The sequence below is a fragment of the Alligator sinensis genome, unplaced genomic scaffold (assembly GCF_000455745.1).
Source record: "Alligator sinensis unplaced genomic scaffold, ASM45574v1 scaffold528_1, whole genome shotgun sequence".
Classification (NCBI taxonomy): Eukaryota; Metazoa; Chordata; order Crocodylia; family Alligatoridae; genus Alligator; species Alligator sinensis.
This window is the reverse complement of record NW_005841846.1, coordinates 939,663-959,274: the sequence shown is the minus strand read 5'-3', so window position 1 is coordinate 959,274 and position 19,612 is coordinate 939,663. Positions and strand designations below refer to the sequence as shown.

The window sequence follows — 19,612 nt, the reverse complement described above, 5'->3', positions numbered from 1 at the left end:
AAGCAGAAAGATCACATCATCCCTTGACCCATACCATCAAGGGCAGGACAAGGAGTGACCTACAGCTGAATTGCTCCATTAGGTGACTGTTTCTAGCCTAGTTAGCAACACTGATCTGGGGACAGAACATCCTGAAAATACTTTAATACAATGGTGTTTAGCCTTTTGGCCCTGCTGGCCAGATGAGAAGCACGGGGCCTGTCTGCGAGCTAGATTGAGCCCTGGGGCCTGGCGGCACTGTCAAGCCCCACTGTGCCAGGACTGGACCCTTGGGACCTGGCACTACACCCTCCTGTTCCCTGTGTACTGGGTTTGGTACTAGGGACATGGCACTGTCCCTGGCATGCCAGGATTGGGCCCTGGGGCTCAGCTCTATGTGCTGGGATTGGGTGCCGGACTTTGTGCACAGGACTTCCCACACATTTGGAGATTTGGTAGTGGGAGAGGAGTGCCACTATTCCCCTGCCACCAGATTTCTAGAGACATGGGGAGCCCTGTGGGCTGGATGACATGCTGCTGTGGGTTGGATTTGGCCCATAGGCTAAAGGCTGGTTTAATAGATTACATGGGGAGCCTGAAACTGACATACTTAGGCAGTGTTTCTCCAGACTTGCTAGTTGACAATCCTTTAATTGCAGTGTAAAATTTTTCTCATCATTACATCCACTATAAAAGCAGGAGTAAAAAAAGAAAATCTGATAATAACAGTCTCTAACATGTGAATGCTTGTGAGAAGCTTTGGGTTTTGAAGTTTCAGCATGTAAGAAACAGGTGAAGAATTTTTTTTTATTTTAGAAAGTTTTACAACTTTCAATTTCAAACATCCCATGGGGGGGGGAGGGGGGCATGACTCATTGGTGAGAAGCAGTTTTCCAAGGCAATAGGCAAATCAACAGGCCTTTATACCCAGTGTGGGTGAAGCCGTAAGGAAGTAGTTCCTGGCAAAATTTTAGAGAAGGTCCATAGTAAACAAAGGAGGAGTTCCATGTTGTTGAGCTTCCTGTTTCATTTGTTAACAAGTCTTTCCTTGGGAAGAGAGGACCTCTGAGTAGTCACGTGTCACTTTTGGAGATGACGATACTAAGCAAGCATTTGAATTACTTTTGAGTGTCTTGAAGCAAGCAGGCAAGGAGATGAGTTGATTGTGCCTATGTGCTTGATTCAAAGCATGGTTGAAGGAGAAGGGTGCTCAGCCCATCCTGACTTACAAAAGATATGGAGTGGAGTGGGGGTCATCTACCTCGCACAATGTCATTCTTCCTTGGGAGGCATAAGCTGCTGAGTTCCCCATGCCGAGTCTGAGAGAATGGTATGGGGACTGGAAGTTTGGCTGAGCTCTTCTGCCTAGCCCTGTTTTTAAACCTTCCAAACATCACTCATGTAGTGTATGGTGTGCAGGTCTGCTCATCTAGAATGCCCCGTCTCAATTTTCATCCTGCCATACTTCCAAAATCTTTCTGTTGAACATAAGTGAGATGGGGATGGCACTTTATTTGACTGTTAAACCTGAAAGGAATTTTGTGGGACCAAAAACGATATTTCTTTGCCAAATTTCAAAGGCCTTCTACAAACAGAGTAGGTGTTAATTACAAGAGTCCCTTACAATGGGAAGGTGTAAAATAGCCTAAATATTGTAATACTTTCTCCATACTAATTGCGGTGAGGGGAGGAGTGCAGGGTGGGTGGCTGCTGCAAAGTGGCAGAAAATGCTATTGGACCTAACTGTCTGAAAGGTGCAGTCAATTTACTTTGTACTTGCTAAATATAGTGCTTCTTATAGTAAGAAGCATAGTTTGAAGGCTTGAAATAGTGCTTGAGTGCTGCAATCTCAAGTGAAGTGACTTAATGGGTAAGTGGAAAGTATTTCTTTCATCTCTGGCTCTTGTGCCATTTATCTCCTCTTGTACTTGTTCTCTGCATTTGTAACCTTGCTTAGTTCAACTTCCATTAAATGTAATGGCAGCATGGTTGAAATATGGATCTGTGGAGGGAAGTGCTTTTATTGGAGAGGGAGGAACAGTGCAGTCAATGGTGAAACATGAAAACTATGAAGCTTCTATCTGTCTAATGAGTGTATTATTATTAAAGGGTTGAAAATTTTGTAAAAATAAACCAAAAAACAACCCCAAACAAACGCAAGCCCCACAGGTGGTTTTACTTTGATGGAAAGCATCCTCTAGTATCTGAAGGAGTTTCTTTCAAAGCTAACTTTAAAGACCATTTTGATAAGGAAAAACAAACATTGGGTTTAACAAACCTCTCCAAAAGAGTGTGAATGAGTAAAGGCTTTCTCTTTGCTGGTCAAATTACCATCAGTGAGTGGTTAAAATAGGGAATTGGTTGGCTTTTTTCTTTTCACAGCTGGTCTTTTAATGTATTTCAATATATTGTCTTGTGCAGTGACATACTGTTCTTACTCTTATTTTGTACATAAGTTTGTAGGTTGTGTAAACTACTTGCAGCAAATATTTCTTTGAATATTGCCCTTTTTCTTTTGGCAGTCTTGTCAGATTTTTAAATGTTTAATTTCAAACACTCGCTTGGCCTCAGAAGTGAACCCTCCTGCTGGCCATGTCAGTAAGACGCATTGCTGCATCATTATCTGTACTTGGAACTAATTCTAATCACAAAACTAATTTTGCCTACAAAATCCCAAAGCTTTTTTTGCAAGAAATCTACTGTATTTACTTGACTTCAAGACAACTCTGAATTTAAGATGACCCTCCAATAATTCGATTCTATACATAGACAATTTATACATTTTCTATATTTTTCTATGTATAGAATCGAATTATTGGAGGGTCATCTTAAAGTAACCCCCCTTGCCACTGCATGGAGGCAGGTGTTAGGAGGCCAGGTGGTAGAGGGGTAGGCAGTGAGGGGAGGCAGTGGAGTAAGTATCAAGCAGCTTAAACCCTATTTCCATTTCAGGTGTCCAATGCTATTTAGCCACCCAGAGCTGACACAAATGATGTTTAGTGTCACTTGCACAGATTTTTAGATCCAATTTCTGCCTTTGACTAGATTTGTCCTCCTGAGCATGCTTTGTTGGCCACTTTGCTTCATTGCAGTGCTTTTTCTCCTGAGAATGTTCAGGAAATTATATGAATACTCAAGATTTCAGTGGCCAAGAATCCATCACAAATGACTTTTTGATGGGCACTTGCCCAGGAGTGGATGACTAAGGTCTAGGGCTTGTTTCTTCCCGTTCTATCCCTCCCCCTGCCGTAGGGGCGTTTGGACTGTCATCTTCCTCTTCCCAGTAGAGTGCTGTAATGAGCAAGCCAAGGGCTAGCCAGAAATTAGAATACTTTCTACTTGCCTTGCCATGGCTGACATACTGGGAGCCCTGTCAGAGACAGGCTTTGCTGTGGGGCTCACTGAGATGGGCACTGCCCTAGAAGGCAGGAGAGAGAGGTCCCTGGGCTCTGAGCTGTGCCCCAATTTTTTTTTTGATTAAACAAAAAAGGCAAAAACAGGAAGGAAAAAAAAAACCCCCAAAAAACCAAACCCACAAACATGATAGTTCAAGATACAGAAAATTCACTGCATGGACAAGAATGCTATAATGAAGCTTTAACTCGATTTGCTACTTTACGTGATTTATTTTTATCTCGCTACAGAACTGAGCGGTCTGTATGTCTGTCTATCTACTCTAATCTGTTTATAAATTTTTAATATATTTTCCAGGAGCTCTTCAGGAGAGCAGCCTGTAGAATAGCCCTGAAAGTGTCACTAATTTTTACAACCATATTGTTTGTGTCCTAATCTTAGTCTGATGTGGAATGTCCACTGCTGTCTTTAGTGTTTGGAGATGAAGTAGCAGAATTATAGTAGGCTTTAACAATTTTTGACCACTTTTTCAGTAACCACTTCTGCAGCTTGTGAGAAATTGGAGAAAGACCGGAATGAGTTACAAGCTGCTTACGAAGGATTCGTGCAAAAGCTAAATCAGCAACACCAAAATGATCTAGCGGAGCTGGAGGAAAGGCTTAAAGAGTTTTACACTGCTGAGTGTGAGAAATTACAAAGTATCTGCATTGAAGAAGCTGAAAAATATAAAGAACAACTTCAAAAGCAGGTCAGCATACGTGGCAGAAGAAAATATTATTGGGGGGGGCAGGAAAGGTGGGGAGCGGAGTGTGGCGCGCTCACCTGATCCCCGCCCCTCCCTCCCACATGCGAAAGTGGAGTGGCACACTGGGTGCGATGCTGGGCCAGCAGGGTATGGTAGTGGTGCTGGAGCAGTGGAGCTGCGTTTGAGGGGGCTAAGCCCCATTAGCCCCAGGCTTCCGTCACCTATGCAAGTCAGCGACATTTGATTTAGAAATGTTCCCTGGAGAATAGAGCTGTGGAAGCTTTCTGTGTAAGGGATATTCACATCCCAGCTAGAGGTTTTCTGGCTTATTTGTTGTATACAGGTTTTAAAAAGTGTGTAAAAAAATTCATTTCTGTCTACTCTGTCGGTCTCCCATCAATCACAGTTTTTGTCTGATAATGGGACCAGTTGAATCGTTACTTTAAGATTAAATTCCACTTAATCATAACTATAAAATGTTTCAAACTAAAATATGCTTTTCAGATCCTTAAATGAGGGTGCTGAAATCCCATGGTTTGTTAATAGGAATTTGCTACAAATTCATGATGGCTTTGTATCTACAGTAGTTTAAAAGGTGTAGCAGGAAAAAAAATTGGCAACAAGGAATTCAGATGCCTTCCAGCTCGCCAGCCTTAAGCCTGTGTGATGAAACCTGTTTTTCAGCAAGTCCTAAGCATTTTTCAAATCTACAAAGCACTGCAGATGGTTTATTTTCTTCTGTCTTACACTATTTATTTCTATGTGCTACCTCTAGACCACACTATATGCCACTTCAGCAGTTATGTGAACAGTGAGGTTATTTTTAGTTTAGTCAGTACATTTGACTTTTATAAAGCGCTGGAGTTGGGGATATTCCAAATCAGTGGGTTGTTGGCTGACTTTGGCTTTTACTTGAAGAAACTTCCTTTGTATTGTTTACTGGGTAAAAAGGCTGCTGCATGTGAATTTACCCTTCACTTTGTCATTTAAAATTCCAGTTCTGCACATGTGAAAGATACTAAAAACAAAATAAAGAAACCCTCCTAAAAACTTGCTTTCATATTGCAGGTTGACAATTTAAACATTACACATGAAAACTTTAAGCTAGAACTTGAAACCAGCCACTCAGAAAAAATAGAAGAGCTGAAGAAGGAATATGAATCCTCTTTTTCAGGTAAGTGTGTTTTTTCTCTCAAGTAGTGGCAGTAGATGAGCTACACAGATAAACATTTCAAGTAAATGTGCCATTTTAATATGCTCTCATTGTTCCTACCAATCAGGAACAGCATTGTTAATCATTAGCTGACATTCTTCTTTTGGGACTGAATAGTTTTATTTTATGTTCAAGCCTCTATCTGGGGCTCCCTTGACATGTTACAGATATTGTGCAATTAACTAGTTAATTGCATAATTAACTGAGACCAGCTACACTTGCAAAGCACCTGTCATGCTGTTCAAAGCTCCAACCAGATATAAAGTTAGACCTCGAAAATGCGTATTCACTTTTATAGCTGGTTGATATCCAGCTTTAATTTTCATCTGTAGCAAGGAATACATTGCATGAGAGCAACATGCAGGCCCTCTGGCATCCCAGGATGCATTGCTCCATCTCCAGTGTAAGCTGCTTTGTGTGGGGGGGAAGAGGAGGAAACTCCTGCCCCAACATAACTCTGAGCACTAGGTTCATTTCCCCTACTCAGCAGCACTCTGTAGGGGAATACACCCCCTTGCTCTCTACCTACTGTATGAGCACGGAGCAGATGAGCTGATACCTGCCCTACCACAGCACATCTGGATCTCCTGGGAAACAGCAAGCATGGGAGGAGGGAGAAGGGAAATCTCCCCCAACTTGCCTTCACCCATGTGTGAAGCCAGGGACACCCTGTTTGGCTGGAGCAGAACCAGGATACCCTGCCCAGCCACAGTGCATCCCTGGTCTCCTGGGCAGCAGCAAACACAGGGGAGGGGGGAGATTTCTGGCCCCTGCTTCCTCCGCCCTCCCTGGCCCAGCACATCAGACTGCACTCGTGGCTGGGCAGGGTACTGCAGTCTCCTTCCCTGCCCTGGTAAGGGGAAGTTGGGGGTTTCCCCTCCCTGCCTTCTGCATGCTGCTGCCTAGGACAGCGATTCTCAACCTTTTCCAACTTTCATCCCACCAACCATTGGTCCCAAAACCCCTGGTCCCACCACGATAAGATGAGCTTGGAGAGTCCCCTGGCAGCTGGTCTACAAGTAAACCCGGAAGTGCTGGTGGCAAGCCCACCACTTCTCCACATCCCACCTAGATGGCCTTCATGTCCTACTGGTTGAGAAATACTGGCCTAGGAGATCTGGGCTGCCTGTGGCCAGGCAGGGTGTCCCCAGCTTAATGTGCCGGTGGGGGGAACTGAGGGGGGGATTTCCCCTCCCCAAACTTGCTTCATAGGGAGACTGGGGGGGGGTCCTCAGTGATGACTCTAATAGTAGAGTCATTTAAATCCTTCAGTGGTACTGCTAACCAGAGAGATCTCCCCCTGCTGGTCAGCAGCAGCAGTGCAAGATGTTACCCCTTTTTTCTTCCTCCTGACAGCCTGCCCTATGCATAGGTAGCCGTGCACACATTGTGGCCTATGTCTTCATTGTGCAAGGAAGGTAATGACACGATTGGATTAATGTCTAGAGCCAGCCTGTTAAACAATGGGTAGTTATGTTGAGAACTCTTAAAGCAGTCCAAGAGATGTAGAAGCATGCTTTCTCTGTCTTTTTTAGCAAATGTCTCTGTCAACTTGACTACTTTCAAAATCTTGAGCTCAGTGACATAATCACTGCTTCTAGTTTTGTTGATAGGTGTTAAGGAACCACACAAAATCAACTTTCTTTGAAACTGGATACAGTGAAGACACTTTTAGATCCTTCCAGGTCAGAATGGGAATTTCTCTGGCTGACTCTTCTTCCTGGTAGTAGCTCAGAACCAAGATCTGGAATTCGGTTCCTCCCCCTGGGGGGTGGATAGGGGAAAGATGACTGATCAGTCTGTAGCTGTTCCTTTAAGGCAACTTGCTGATTCTAAAGACTGTGGCGCATCTTAATTTACTATGTTTTAGTTGAAGTTGTTCATCCTTACTATTTTCTATTGACTCAGTTTTTGCTTTCACTGAAATCACTGGTGAAACACCCATCACATCTGAGGAGCAAGTCCTAAGAAGTCCACTTTCTTACAAAGTTGGAAATTTAATTCTTCTTTTAGAGATCTCTGAAATATTTGATGAATCAGTTACAGCTGTCTCTAGCAGTGTTGTCCTGGTCTGATTTAGCATGCATGTTTATTGTTTGGTTGGTTGGTTGCCAGATGATTACTCAGTGCATATGTTGCGTACAGTTCAATACTTTCCAAACTGACATTTAAGTGGGCAATTTACATGTAGTGTGGACATATGAAGATTGATCAACAAATGCTTAAAAAGCAAATGGACTGCTCATCTGGTTTGCAAGCAGTAATAACCATTACTAATTTTACTGTTTCCTTACTATTGTTGCATGTATACTTATGATCCTTTGAACTAATGAATATTCTAAAATATGGGGGGGTTTTGTGCAATAATCTAAAATTATACAAATTTGGTACTTGTTTCAGAACTCAAGAATGCCCATGAACTGGAAAGGAAATCACTTGAGGCTTCCTTTAGAGAGAAACAGGAATCATTAGAGGTTTGTTTGGGGTTCGCCTCAAAACAAGTCTTTTTGCAACAAGCGGGAGCTACGTGATAGAAGATATAAGCACTCAATTACTGGTTTGACCTTTTTGGGTTTTTTGTTTTTCCCCCAGAAAAAAATAGATGAATTGAAACAGGACAATGACTCTCTGAATGAAAAGTTGAAATTGGAAGAGCAAAAACGAATAGCCAAAGAAAAAGCAAATCTTGTAAGTCTTGACTTTGAACACAAACTTTTAAATGAACAACATAACCAAGTGCTGCATCTCTGATTAGCATTCCATGTACTAACTGATTTAATTCACTTTGAGGAAATTACGCTGCTGTTCATAACATGGCTCATATTCATGATGGATCTTCAGCTTTAATGCATTTGCTTTGTTTTCAAAACTAAACAAAAATATTTAAAAGGTTATTTTTTGCAGATGCATAGACAGGTAGCGCCCCAGGGCAGTGCTGGCTGACACTAAGCTGACTTGGTAAATTCTAAAGAGTTACTTTCAGACTGAAAGCAGTGAGGATGAACTACACGCAACTTTTCCAAGTCTAAATTTCAGTGGCTTTTGAGTTGCATATGCCAAAAAAAAAAAAAATTACCCTACCTAAATTACTCTAACATCTGAGTGACTCTTAAATATTTTGTTAAATATTTGTTCGTCTAATCTCCTTTTGTGCTTATGACTAAGAAAATAAATGTTTTGGAATTATTTGCAGCCTACAGTGGAGGTAGGAGCGCTATTGCAGACCAAGTTTATAGTAATAGTAATTCATTCCAAAAATATTTAATCTCATAGAAATAAAATGAATTTATTTTCTGACTAGAAACTTCTTTTCCTTGGATTAGGCTGCAAACTTTTTCCTAGAGAATGTTCCTGAAAGATTGATTTTAAAGTGAGCTATTGTAAACCCATCTGTGGACTCCCTTAGTTTCTCCCTGCTTTCCCACTGCTTATCCTACATTTGATAGAGTTTTGCCTGGGTTGTAAAACAAATTTTAGGTTCCCCTTTCCAAAGAATGGGTATTCTTGGATTATCATCACTCAGATATCATTCTTCATCACAGGCAATCGCTAAGGGGACAAACAACAAAAGGATTTATTATATAGGAAAAATAATTATATAAGAAAAACTGAACCTAAGTTTGAAGACGGAACAAAAAGACAATTAAAGTTTCTTACCCTCTCATCTATCACCTAGTCCTTCAGAAGGCCTACCTGTATTTTCAGAGATTGGCCTCCCTGATCCTGCCAGCCTTGACGGCTGGGGACCTGGACTTCTCCAAGCCTGAGAAAATTCAAAGACCCTGGCCACCTTACAGATGGCCTCTGAAAAATATCTCAGCCAGTGGCCTCTCCCTCCTCCATCAGCATCGTTCCAATTTCAGACAAGTCTCAGAGTCCTCCCGAAATTTCTGTTCCCGGGGCATCTGATATTTTCTCTGGCTAAAGGGTCGTTTCTCAGATGCTTTTACTATTGGTTATTGTTATTATTTTTTTCCCCATCACAAACCGACAACTTGGGTGTCCGTCCTACCAGTGGAGTCTTCTGTCCAGTTTGGAGTAGCTGTTGTCCTTGCCCTAGCGTCACAATAGCAAGAGATGTTTAGCAGTTTTGCCTTCTCTCTTTTTACTTGGCTAAACCATGATCAAAATCTTAAAGCAATATACTGACTACACATGCCATACCAGTGAAATAAACATAAGAAACCAGTTGTGACATGCCATGAACCCCCAGATCATACTGAGGATTGTGACAGGCATCCTTAAAACTTTTCTTCTGAAGGGCAAAAGGAGTCCAAAGGGAAAGTATGCTAGCTTTTCCTCCTGAATCAAAACTATATAGTTTAAGACTTCAACAATCTGACAACTCTTTATTTACAAGCCTTGTCTGTATACATTATTTTAACATATGTGATTAAAAATGTGTCTGGAATTCAGGGAAATAAGTGAACTCATTTTTCCCCCTTTTCAGAAAAATCCTCAGATTATGTATCTGGAACAAGAACTGGAAAGTCTGAAAGCAGTGTTGGAGATCAAGAATGAGAAACTACATCAGCAAGATATAAAATTGATGAAGATGGAAAGACTGGTGAGTTTCCTTTGGAGACAGGAGGTTTACAGCTGTTTTTTCCCCAACATACTAGATTTTGATAGTAAATTCATGATGGCCATGTGTACCCACTAAGCTAAATCAGATTAACACAGGTGTTTCATAAACACAATTTTAAGCAACACTTGGGCACATACTTACTTAATATAAACTATGCATGGTATTAGCTCAAAGCCAAAAGGTTCGTGATTTACCACATAGTTCACTGGGCTGGTCCCCACTAGAGCTAACAGTGTTTAAAGCCATGGTGAGCCACAACATTGAATACAGTTCACCCAGAATCCTGTTGTGCCGTCTCTCAGCCTGGCACATATGACTAGTGTGGCCCTGCTCTCCATGGTGATCCCACAGCTCATTACTGCTCAGTATGTGTGTATACTCCAGATTGATCCTTTGTTCTGGGGGTGGCAATGTGCTAATTAGCCCACACTCATGACTGGAGTCGTGGTTTTCTTTTCACAAGTCCTGGAAAACTCCAAAGATTTATGTGTAGATGAGGCACAAGGCAACCTGGTGTGGCTTCACCTCATGGACAGCATGGCCACAGTAATCATATGGGACTGCAAGAGGGGCCAACAGAGGGATTCTAGGTATGCTGTGTCATGGCTCACCATGACTTAAAAAGAGTCGGCAATGAGGGAGGCTGTGCTTAATCAGCACCTACCACGTGTCTTGTTCAGATAGGTGGGTCACACACACACACACACACACACACACACACACACACACCCACGTCCATGTCCACGTCCGTCTGTCCGTCCCCATCATTTCCTCTCTTACTTGCTCCTGTGGCCATGCAGCTGAAGGCAAGTGAAATGTAGAGGGATCTGAATCCCAAGCCTCTGGGCTTGGGCCTGCACATAGGCTGCCTGCCAAAAGATTTGCAAGCATCTGAAGCTCCAAGTGAGACTGGAGCATGCTTGTCGGGAGCAGGACCACACGTGGTTTTTGAATGACTCACGGATTTGGAATTGATTTGACTGCTTTGACTTGATACAATTTTTTTACAGAAAAAGTCCCCATCAGCATATGTGCCCAAGGAAATCCTTTTGCAAGCATTTAGAGAAGAAAAGGCTGATTTGCCCAAGATGGGCAATGTGTTGTATAGTCATGCTCAGTGTTAGCTGCGTTTAAGTGTTTCACAGCAGTTTAAAGATAGACCGTTTATTTAGTGAGATTCTCCTGTATGCTATTATAAGACTAGGCCCCCCCCCCACACCCTAACAACCAGAGGGGGAAAAAACTGATCTTTTTTCAGGTAAATATGGTGGTAGAACACATACCAAATTCAACAAGAAATTTGCGCCTCTACCTCTTTCCAGATAGTTTAACTGGTAACTGCAGGAGTCCTTACAAAATGAACTTCATTTGGTGTTGCATTTTCATTCAAGTAGGAGAAAGATAGGGGAATGGCTAATTCTTTTTTATTTTGTTTTTGGACTTTTATGTAATTTATAAATTAATTTGTACTAGGTATTTTTATTTATTTATTTTTTTTACAAATACTCAATCTTTACAAATAATTTGTAACTTGGAAAAAAAAAACCAAAAAAAATCCCCCCAACCCTGTGGGGGCATCCACACCATGCAGGCACTTGTGCTTTCAGCAGCTCAAATAGAAGTGGTGCAAATTTGAGCCAGGGCTTTTTGCTTCAGCACACGTGCCCATGCATGCATTTTTGGTGGGGGCAAGTTGTGCCACTTGGGGCAAAATGACCCTGCCTGGCTGAAACGAGGGGGAGGAGCCTGGGGCCAGCATCCTGTTTGCACTCCCAGGCCCCCTGATGGCTGCCCCACCTGGCCCCAGCCTCCTCGCACTTTTAAAAAACCCCCAAACAAATGAAAAAGCTCCACGCTCTCACTGGCAGTAGCAGCTGTCCAGGTCAGTGGGATCTCCTGGCAGAGCACCCCTGCATAGCACAGGGCAGTGGGGACTGGCCCCAGCCACCTGTACTTCCACTGCCCCATCATGCAGGTCCAGCCTAAGTTGGCAGGGTGCTGTGCAGCTTCGTGCACTGTCAGGCGGCTGGGGCCACCGTGGCTGTCACCTGGGTCCCGGCACTGCTCGCTCCGAGTGGCCCCAGCCTGCCTCGCAGTATGCAGAGCCCTGCTTACCTGTGCCACACCCGTACGATGGGGCAGTGGCGGTGCTGGTGCCAAGCAGCTGGGGCCAGTCCCCACTGTCCCATGCTGTGTGGGGAAGGTCTGCCAGGAGGCCTGAGTGACCCTGACAGCAGCTGGTGTGTGGGGGGGGCTCCCATGATAGGTGGGGGATGGGGCTGGCAGGGGTCCCCCAGTGGTCCCCTCCTCCAGCCTCCCCCCACCACTTACCTGCATGGATCCTGGGTTTAGTTCCCTGAGGCTGCCATTCTGCCTGCCCTGCACGGGCAGTCAGCATGCAAAGCACTGGGGTGAGGGCCAGCCATAGAGACACTCTGGCTGTGATCATCTCTGTGGAGGACCCGAGCCTCCAGTTGTCTCGGGTCCTCCACATGCCTCGGACTGTGCCCTGCCCTGCTTTTTTTGCCTAAGGCATTTTTTGACCCCTGGATATCCTATGGATATTGCAGAGGATATCCACTGCAAATTTGCAGTGTGGGGAATTTTTTTGTTCCCAGATGTGCCTCTTGCAGCTGCTCAGAGGGCTTTGAAAGGCTGCAAGAAGCACACGCACGCTCATCTGGACATGCCCTGTGGGGGATTGTGCATGGCTCTGAACTGCATTGTTTGGAAGTGCCCATCAGGCAGGTGTTCATATTGTCATGTCTGAGTTTATTAAAACAGAAAAGGAAATAACCAATTAGCATGAAGCACAAGTATCCATCATTCAGCTATCTTGACAATGAGGTAACATGCACTTTTTCACCTGGAATTGAAAAAACCTCTGTAGACCAGTTTTCATATACTCCAATTTCTTCAGATCACCAAATTATCATTACTATGTTCTTTGTACGCTGTCTCCATGTCGGTTCTTGTCCATATTAACATGAAATTGCTTTTTAGATAGCATTTTGTTTAATCTTTCATGATAATGGCCCTAAGCAGAAACAGGGCCCTGAGTACAGCTTTCACACTCAACCTAGCATTGAAATCTTGCCTTTCAGTGCAGAAAGCAGGGGCTTGAATAATGAGGAGCATTGGCCCCAGTTAGCCATTGCATTTTTGTGAGGAGTCAAATGTTGTCTTATATACCATCAGATACCTAACTGTGTACATGGGAAACTCTAGAAGCTTGCAAGTATTTGTGGTCTTTGAAGGACTGGTGTCTACAGTGTCTCTTTTGACTAAAGATGTCAACTGTAAGAAATCCATTCAAGTGAACCCATTCTACAGCTGATGATTAGGAAAAAATTCTGCAATGTTTAGAGAAGCTACACACTTACCATATCAGATGACTTCTGCTAGTGCAGATTTGATATTTGTAGGTGTTGGAGGGTGAGAGTAGGGAGTGGAAGGAGCACTAGTTTATAGAAGGAGAACATAATTGATTTGGTCATTTTCAAGTCACCCCTAGACTATGTATTGCATAGTGATCTCACATGTAAGCCATCTGCTGAACTGCCTAGAAATTCAAGCAGTGGAAACTTGATCCAGCCTTTATTAGTGAGCAGCCCATCAAAGCATGTGGCAACATGGTCCACTCAGACTCTTGGGTTACACGGGCAGCTTGGCTGCTATACAGCACTAAGTTAGTCATGTGACTTACTTTTCCTGAAGGTCATTCTAGGTATCATTATACATAGTATAATAAAGTCTGATTTTTAGGTTTATTAATATGCATTAGCCATTCATACAGTTAATATACTTGAATAAACTGTTCTACCTCCATATATTAAAGGGGGAAAATAACACAACCTTAATGGATAGGTTGAAGAAGGTTCAGCAGGAGAATGAAGAATTAAAAGCTCGGATGAACAAACACGTGGAACTTTCCAGGTGACTTGTAGTTGATATCAACTGGTGCAAATACTTTTTTTTTTTTTTTTTTTGGCATGTGAAAAACAGCATCTTTCTCCAGATTACAAACAAACAAACAAAAAAACCCTCACACCCAAAGTATCACTCCTTGAACGATTGACACACAGTGTGCATTTTTACTTGTCTGGGCTTATATGCAAATATCATTCCCTTCCTGAGAAGGTGGTGAGCATATGGGTGTGGAGGCTCCGTAAAGCAATGAGCATCAAATCGTAAATGTTCTTATAAAGCTTGATTAGCTCTTTCCCCTGGGCAAATGCACAGATTTAGTCTATGGTGCTGTCCTGAATGCTCACAATACTTCAGCGAGAATACTTACCTGAGAATTAAGCAACTTGGGAACACTATGTTAGGGTTCAGACAGAAACACGGCTCCCCACTGTAACTGAGAATGCTTTGCAGGAAGCGTTCCGAGTTATGACGATCCCCTGGAACAAACAGAAGTGCGCTGTTGGCTCTAGGGGGGAGAGGAATCAAGCTGCTGGCTGGGAGCCTGCAGCCAGTTTCCCCTAGCAAGACTCCCTCCTCCCTGCCAGCTCAGGCTGTTTCCAGAAAAGGGGGGGTGTGGGGAAGGGAGCAGTGGGAGCCCATTCTAGGGTTCCCACCTGGTGCTGGAGGGTGGGGCTGTGTGAATTGGAGCCCTGCCCCCCACTTTAAGGGGGCTCCAGTACACCTACCCCAACCTCCAGTGGGGGCTGAGAAAACCCTAGACCAAACTTCCTCAGCTCCCATTCTCCCCTCCCATTCTGAAAAGATCAACAGGCTGGGGAGGCAGTGCAGGCAGAAGTTACAGAAGGCACTGTGTTTTGAAACATCTTCATTTTACCCCTCATGCAGTGAGGATTCAGATTTTCACTTGATTGTCCATTTCTGAAGTAGTCTGAAGCCATGCACTTGTGCTTGATCATAGCTATAGACTGCTTTCTGTGGCCAGATCAGGTGAAAATTGTCACTTCTGTCTGTGCCCTTAGTGTCCTGCTAGATCCCTTCTCCTTAAGTGTTGTACTGCTATTTTAATTAAGATCTGCTTTAAAAAAACAAAACAAAGTAACTGCTTAAAACAGATGACTATTGGCACTATTTAATCAAAAGTTAGTGTTACACTGCCTCTTGACTATTGTCCCACAGCTACTCAACACAAATAAACAGGGTCTGACTGTATTTCTGACTCTGCTCATCTGGACTGCCTCACCAAAGTGAAGGAGGCTAGGAAGTGCAGATAAATTATGCAGGTATTTCACTGCGAGGAGGAGAAGTTGATTTCTTACAGGGGGCTACGTTAAGATCTGCCCTGCCTTATGGAGATATTCCTTTCAGCTGCCATCAAATAGCAACTAAAATTTAAGATACCCTAAAAACTACCCAACACTTAGTAAAAGGGCTGGCTCACTTCAGTACTCCTGCAATGAAACAGATAAGATTAGGTTTTTGTTTTGGATCAGGGCCATGTTTTTCGCTTCTCAGCCTCTTGAAGGCTCAGATCAAGGAGCTATTGTGTGGGCATGTTACCACAAACTGCTAGTTTTCTCCATGTGAACAAATCCATTCATTCCTCCTTACAAAGAACTTATCTTCGAGTAGAATAGGGAATGATGCTATTTCCAAAATGGGTAGGATGCTATAAACATTAAACTGAAGCAAGTGCACTTACATTGTATTATTTTTGCAGGCAACTTTCCACAGAGCAAGCAGTCCTGCAGGAATCTCTAGAGAAAGAATCAAAAGTAAACAAACGTCTGTCAATGGAAAACGAAGAACTGCTGTGGAAACTACATAATGGGGACCTTTGCAGCCCTAGAAAACTGTCGCCCAGTTCTCCATCAGTGCCTTTTCAGTCTCCAAGGAATTCTGGCACCTTCTCTAATCCTACAGTATCACCAAGATGACCTTTTCTGATACAAGGGGGAGACTGCATAACAGCATTTCATTTGTGATCTGCAGAACTGATCATAACTTTAATCATGGGAGCAAAAGCTATATTAGCCAAGTATGACTGAAATATAACTGGAAATTATTGCTGTGGCAAATGGCTATAAAATACTGAAAATATGGGAGTGAAACTTTTAATATTTCTCCTCCAAAAAGACTTCCATAATGACCTCTATGAACGTTGTTGCACAAAGCACTTAGAGAGCAAGAGAACCTTGTTCATTGCCTTTTTCACCTAACTATAAGGGAAAAAAATGCTCAGGGGCTTATAGATAAAGATCACAACCTTTATATGTTCCTTATCACAGACACCTTTCGTTGAGGCTGTGTGTGTGGTGTGCGAATGGAATGGATGTAACGTGCATGTCTGATGCCGCTGCCTTTGCTGTGTATGTAATAGGGATAAAAGCTGAAGAATAGACATTGACATGTACTTTATTAATAAATATTGTCAATATGCATGTTTTATCAAAGATTACCCTTAACTGGGGATGAAGAGAAACTGCCACTTGTATTACAGGTTAGTTTCCCTTTTATCTTTCAGCTTTGGTTCAAGAGAACAATGGCAGGAAATGCTTTATCTGTTTAACTTGTTTGTCTGCCCACTTTATCATGCAATTTTGGATGACATTTTAAGAGAAAATTTAATCTGATTTTCAGAGTTGAAACTCCAGCCATGTTGTCCGTGGATTTTAGCTCCTCTATTCACATGCAATTCTTAGCCATATTGCAGTTTTCAGGAGAAAGTTCACTTTTAGAACACTGTCTTCCTGAAACAAAGGTGAGAAAACCAGATGATGGTTCCTTTTAATCTTTCTCCACAACTTGCTTAGTTTTATTATGATTAGAGAGCAAAACTTTAAAATTGCTAGGCTTGTTGCAGGCTTAAAAGAGTGGTGGAGATGCACCTGGGGATTTACCAGCTGAAAAACCCTCCTGGATAAGCAGCCATTACTTCCTAACCAGTACTGCATGTCAGTTTGAGGTCACCTGCAGAGAAAACATGAGTTCTGATCTAATTGATATACAGGATTTGAAAGCCAAGGAGAGAGAGAGAGTCAAAAGTAGGATCATGTTCAAAGGTATCATGACTAGTTTCTTGTTAAAAGGAAGTCTTAAAAGCAGTCAACCAGTATTGTTTCTCATTGTGACAATTTTTTTTATAAAGTGTTGTTGCTTGTAATTTTAACTTTCAGAAATTATGGCTAGATAATGTCCAGAAGAAAAAGACAAGATCTGCATATGATTCTACAACCCATTTCATCGCACCTCCCCAACGAGTGGTATTTTTCAGTTGTTTCCAAATGTTATTCTGTCAGAGGTTTATGCCCTCTACAAAGTCCCTTTGAATTGGTACAATCCTGTCTGTTTGTTGTTGAGGGTATCAGTGTTTCATGTAACATTTTAAACTATGCTTCAAATTAAGGTAGTCACAGTGCATGTTTTGTCTTGTTACTGCTGTTTTGGTCGGACCTTATTTTAAGATCGCATACCTCTTGACATGTATGGATTCTACTTCTAGTTACAGTTATAGAATGTTGTTTCTGCAATAGCTTGGGGTGGCTTTTAAATACCACTCCAGGGACATTTTCTTCTTTTTATATAGTCAGTGTTGTTAGTCAAAGGTAGTTACAGTCATCCAAGATGATAAATCTTGGGCTACATTCTGGATCTGTGCATCTTCCTGTAGACTGGGAACAGGGATCCAGTGGATAAAAAGGAGGTGTTTAGGAAATTATACTTCACAAGCACTTCAAACCAAACACTTCATCTAGGATATAAAAATGCTGGCCCTGCATAAGGAACACAGGTGCCTAAGCAAGTTGTAGCATTATGTAACTAAAATTGTAATGCATTCAAGCTTGTGATTTAAATTTTAAAATGATGAAATTTCTATTTAACTTCCTACAATGTGCAAATGAAATGTGCTGCCGCTTCTATGAAACACTTTTTCCTCTTCTTTTTCCCCCTTTTACAACCCTGTATATGCCACTAGTTAAAGTGCTGTCAGCACTTAATCGGTTTTGCTGGAATTGACAACTTAACTATAAAAATCCACAGTGGACTGAAACGTGGCTTAAAGTACGTCTTGGAGTATTCTTTTTTTTTTTCTTCTATAAAGTCAAAGATCACGTGTATTTGAGTTGAGTGTTTAAAAATAAATAAAATTCTTTTTTTACTCATTTAAGATCTCCAGCTTGTGTAAATCTAAAAATCTTCAAACTAAGGAGGAACGTCTTGACACCCATCTTGCTGGGGTCATCTGATCTCAGCAGTCTTTCTTCTCCAGGTGCAGGGGGGCTGAACCCCATGATCTGTAAGGTCCCTTCCAGCCCCTAACAACTGTGAAACCATGAAAGCCTTCCAAGTGCAAGGTTGTCTAACAATAGTTAAGATTACCACTGTGTAGAAAAGTTTACTGCTGATATGTAAATTTATTATGTTTACTAGAAGAGAGTTTACACAGAAGTAATGAGTTTTTCTTTCTCTATAACTATGGACATAGAGGAACATCACTCTTTTTATATTTAAGTGGTGGTTTACATGTATTTAAATTTGCCAAGCTGCATAATCACAAAGTCTCTAACTTTTTTTTTTTAGTAGTACTATTGGCTAATGATCAGAAAATTCCACATTTGGTCCCTATGTTTTTCTTTGCTGTTTATACTGAGAGAGTATATAGTATATTCCAAACACATGGAACAGGGACTTTCAACCTTTTTGGGTCAGTGTGCGGCCAGTTGAGAAGGAAGGAGTCCCCCAGCGGCCAGTTAGCGACCGGTTGAAAACCCCTGGCATGGGCAAAAATTAGTGTAATCATAACCACTCTTTAAGGAGCCCCCATTATCTTACTGAAGTACTCAATTTATTCAGGATTTATTTTTTCAATGAACAGGTTTTTAAAGGTCTAATCTGATTAAGGCAAAGACATGAAACAAAAGCCTTAGAGATCATCCTTAATTTTAAACCAAAGAATAGTATTCTCTTGGTCATTTTAACTAATGCACATACGTATGTGTAACTCACAGAATCATACAAAAGCAAGGCTGGAAGGGACCTCAAGAGGCCATCTAGTCCAACCCTCCCTGCTGAGGAGTCTGAGGGCACTGTCAACATTCTGCTAATTCTTGACGGAAGTAAGGAGAATCTGGATTTTGCTAGCAATCACTGTTGGTCATCTATCCTAACACTTGGCTTGTTAATGCTGTAGGATTTTTTGGGGGGGGGAGCGGGGGAGGGAGGGGAAATCTTACATACAATGATTGCTGTTTTCCTGCATAGGAAAAAACTGCTGATCAGTTAACTGCAGAGCAGTCAATTAATGTCCCCAAACCTTTGATTTGTGGTATGTGTTGGGGTTCTCTCCCAAATCTTTGACTTATTCCAACTTTTTTCCTAATCATCAAATATTGCAGGGGACTTTATCAAAATGCTAATTATAAACTTTCTACAAGCAGAACCATATTATTAGAAATAGAATTTTATGTTCTTACTGTTAGTTCCTATGTAGTTGGCAAACTCTTGTGCTTGTGAATTTCAGAAATAAAATTGTGCCCTGGAAAGAAACAACCTGCTTTTTTTTTGTTAGTCTGATCTGTCCATCAACCTAAAAATTAAAAACATTCCTGTTATCTTGACTGACAGCAGTAATTAACTGATGTTTTGTTTCCTTGTTGCCCAACTTCTTCTACAGATATTAATAATTGAAGTAGGGGTGTGCTGATAGAGATTTCTGTTATTGCTGATAACAATAGTTGATTATAATTATTTTTTTTTAAAGGAGGCATATCAGCCAATACAGATATGCTGCCTGACAGCTTGAACA

The 19,612-nt window shown here is 42.0% G+C and overlaps 1 protein-coding gene across 8 annotated transcripts in view; it reads left to right on the top strand.

Moving 5' to 3' along the window:
- Positions 1 to 19,353, top strand: part of MTUS1 (microtubule associated scaffold protein 1) — a 164,092-nt gene extending 144,739 nt beyond the window's left edge. For 7 of the 8 annotated variants that reach the window (XM_006015860.3, XM_025207524.1, XM_025207527.1 and 4 more), the window contains 7 exons: positions 3,867 to 4,081; positions 5,147 to 5,252; positions 7,692 to 7,765; positions 7,884 to 7,979; positions 9,742 to 9,858; positions 13,718 to 13,815; positions 15,527 to 15,743. In XM_006015860.3, the coding sequence (XP_006015922.1) occupies positions 3,867 to 4,081; positions 5,147 to 5,252; positions 7,692 to 7,765; positions 7,884 to 7,979; positions 9,742 to 9,858; positions 13,718 to 13,815; positions 15,527 to 15,743 (923 nt within the window). Of the gene's footprint in view, positions 1 to 3,866; positions 4,082 to 5,146; positions 5,253 to 7,691; positions 7,766 to 7,883; positions 7,980 to 9,741; positions 9,859 to 13,717; positions 13,816 to 15,526 lie in introns of all 8 variants that reach the window. The other variant, XM_025207540.1, reaches the window with a different exon arrangement.
- Positions 19,354 to 19,612: the final 259 nt, after the last annotated feature.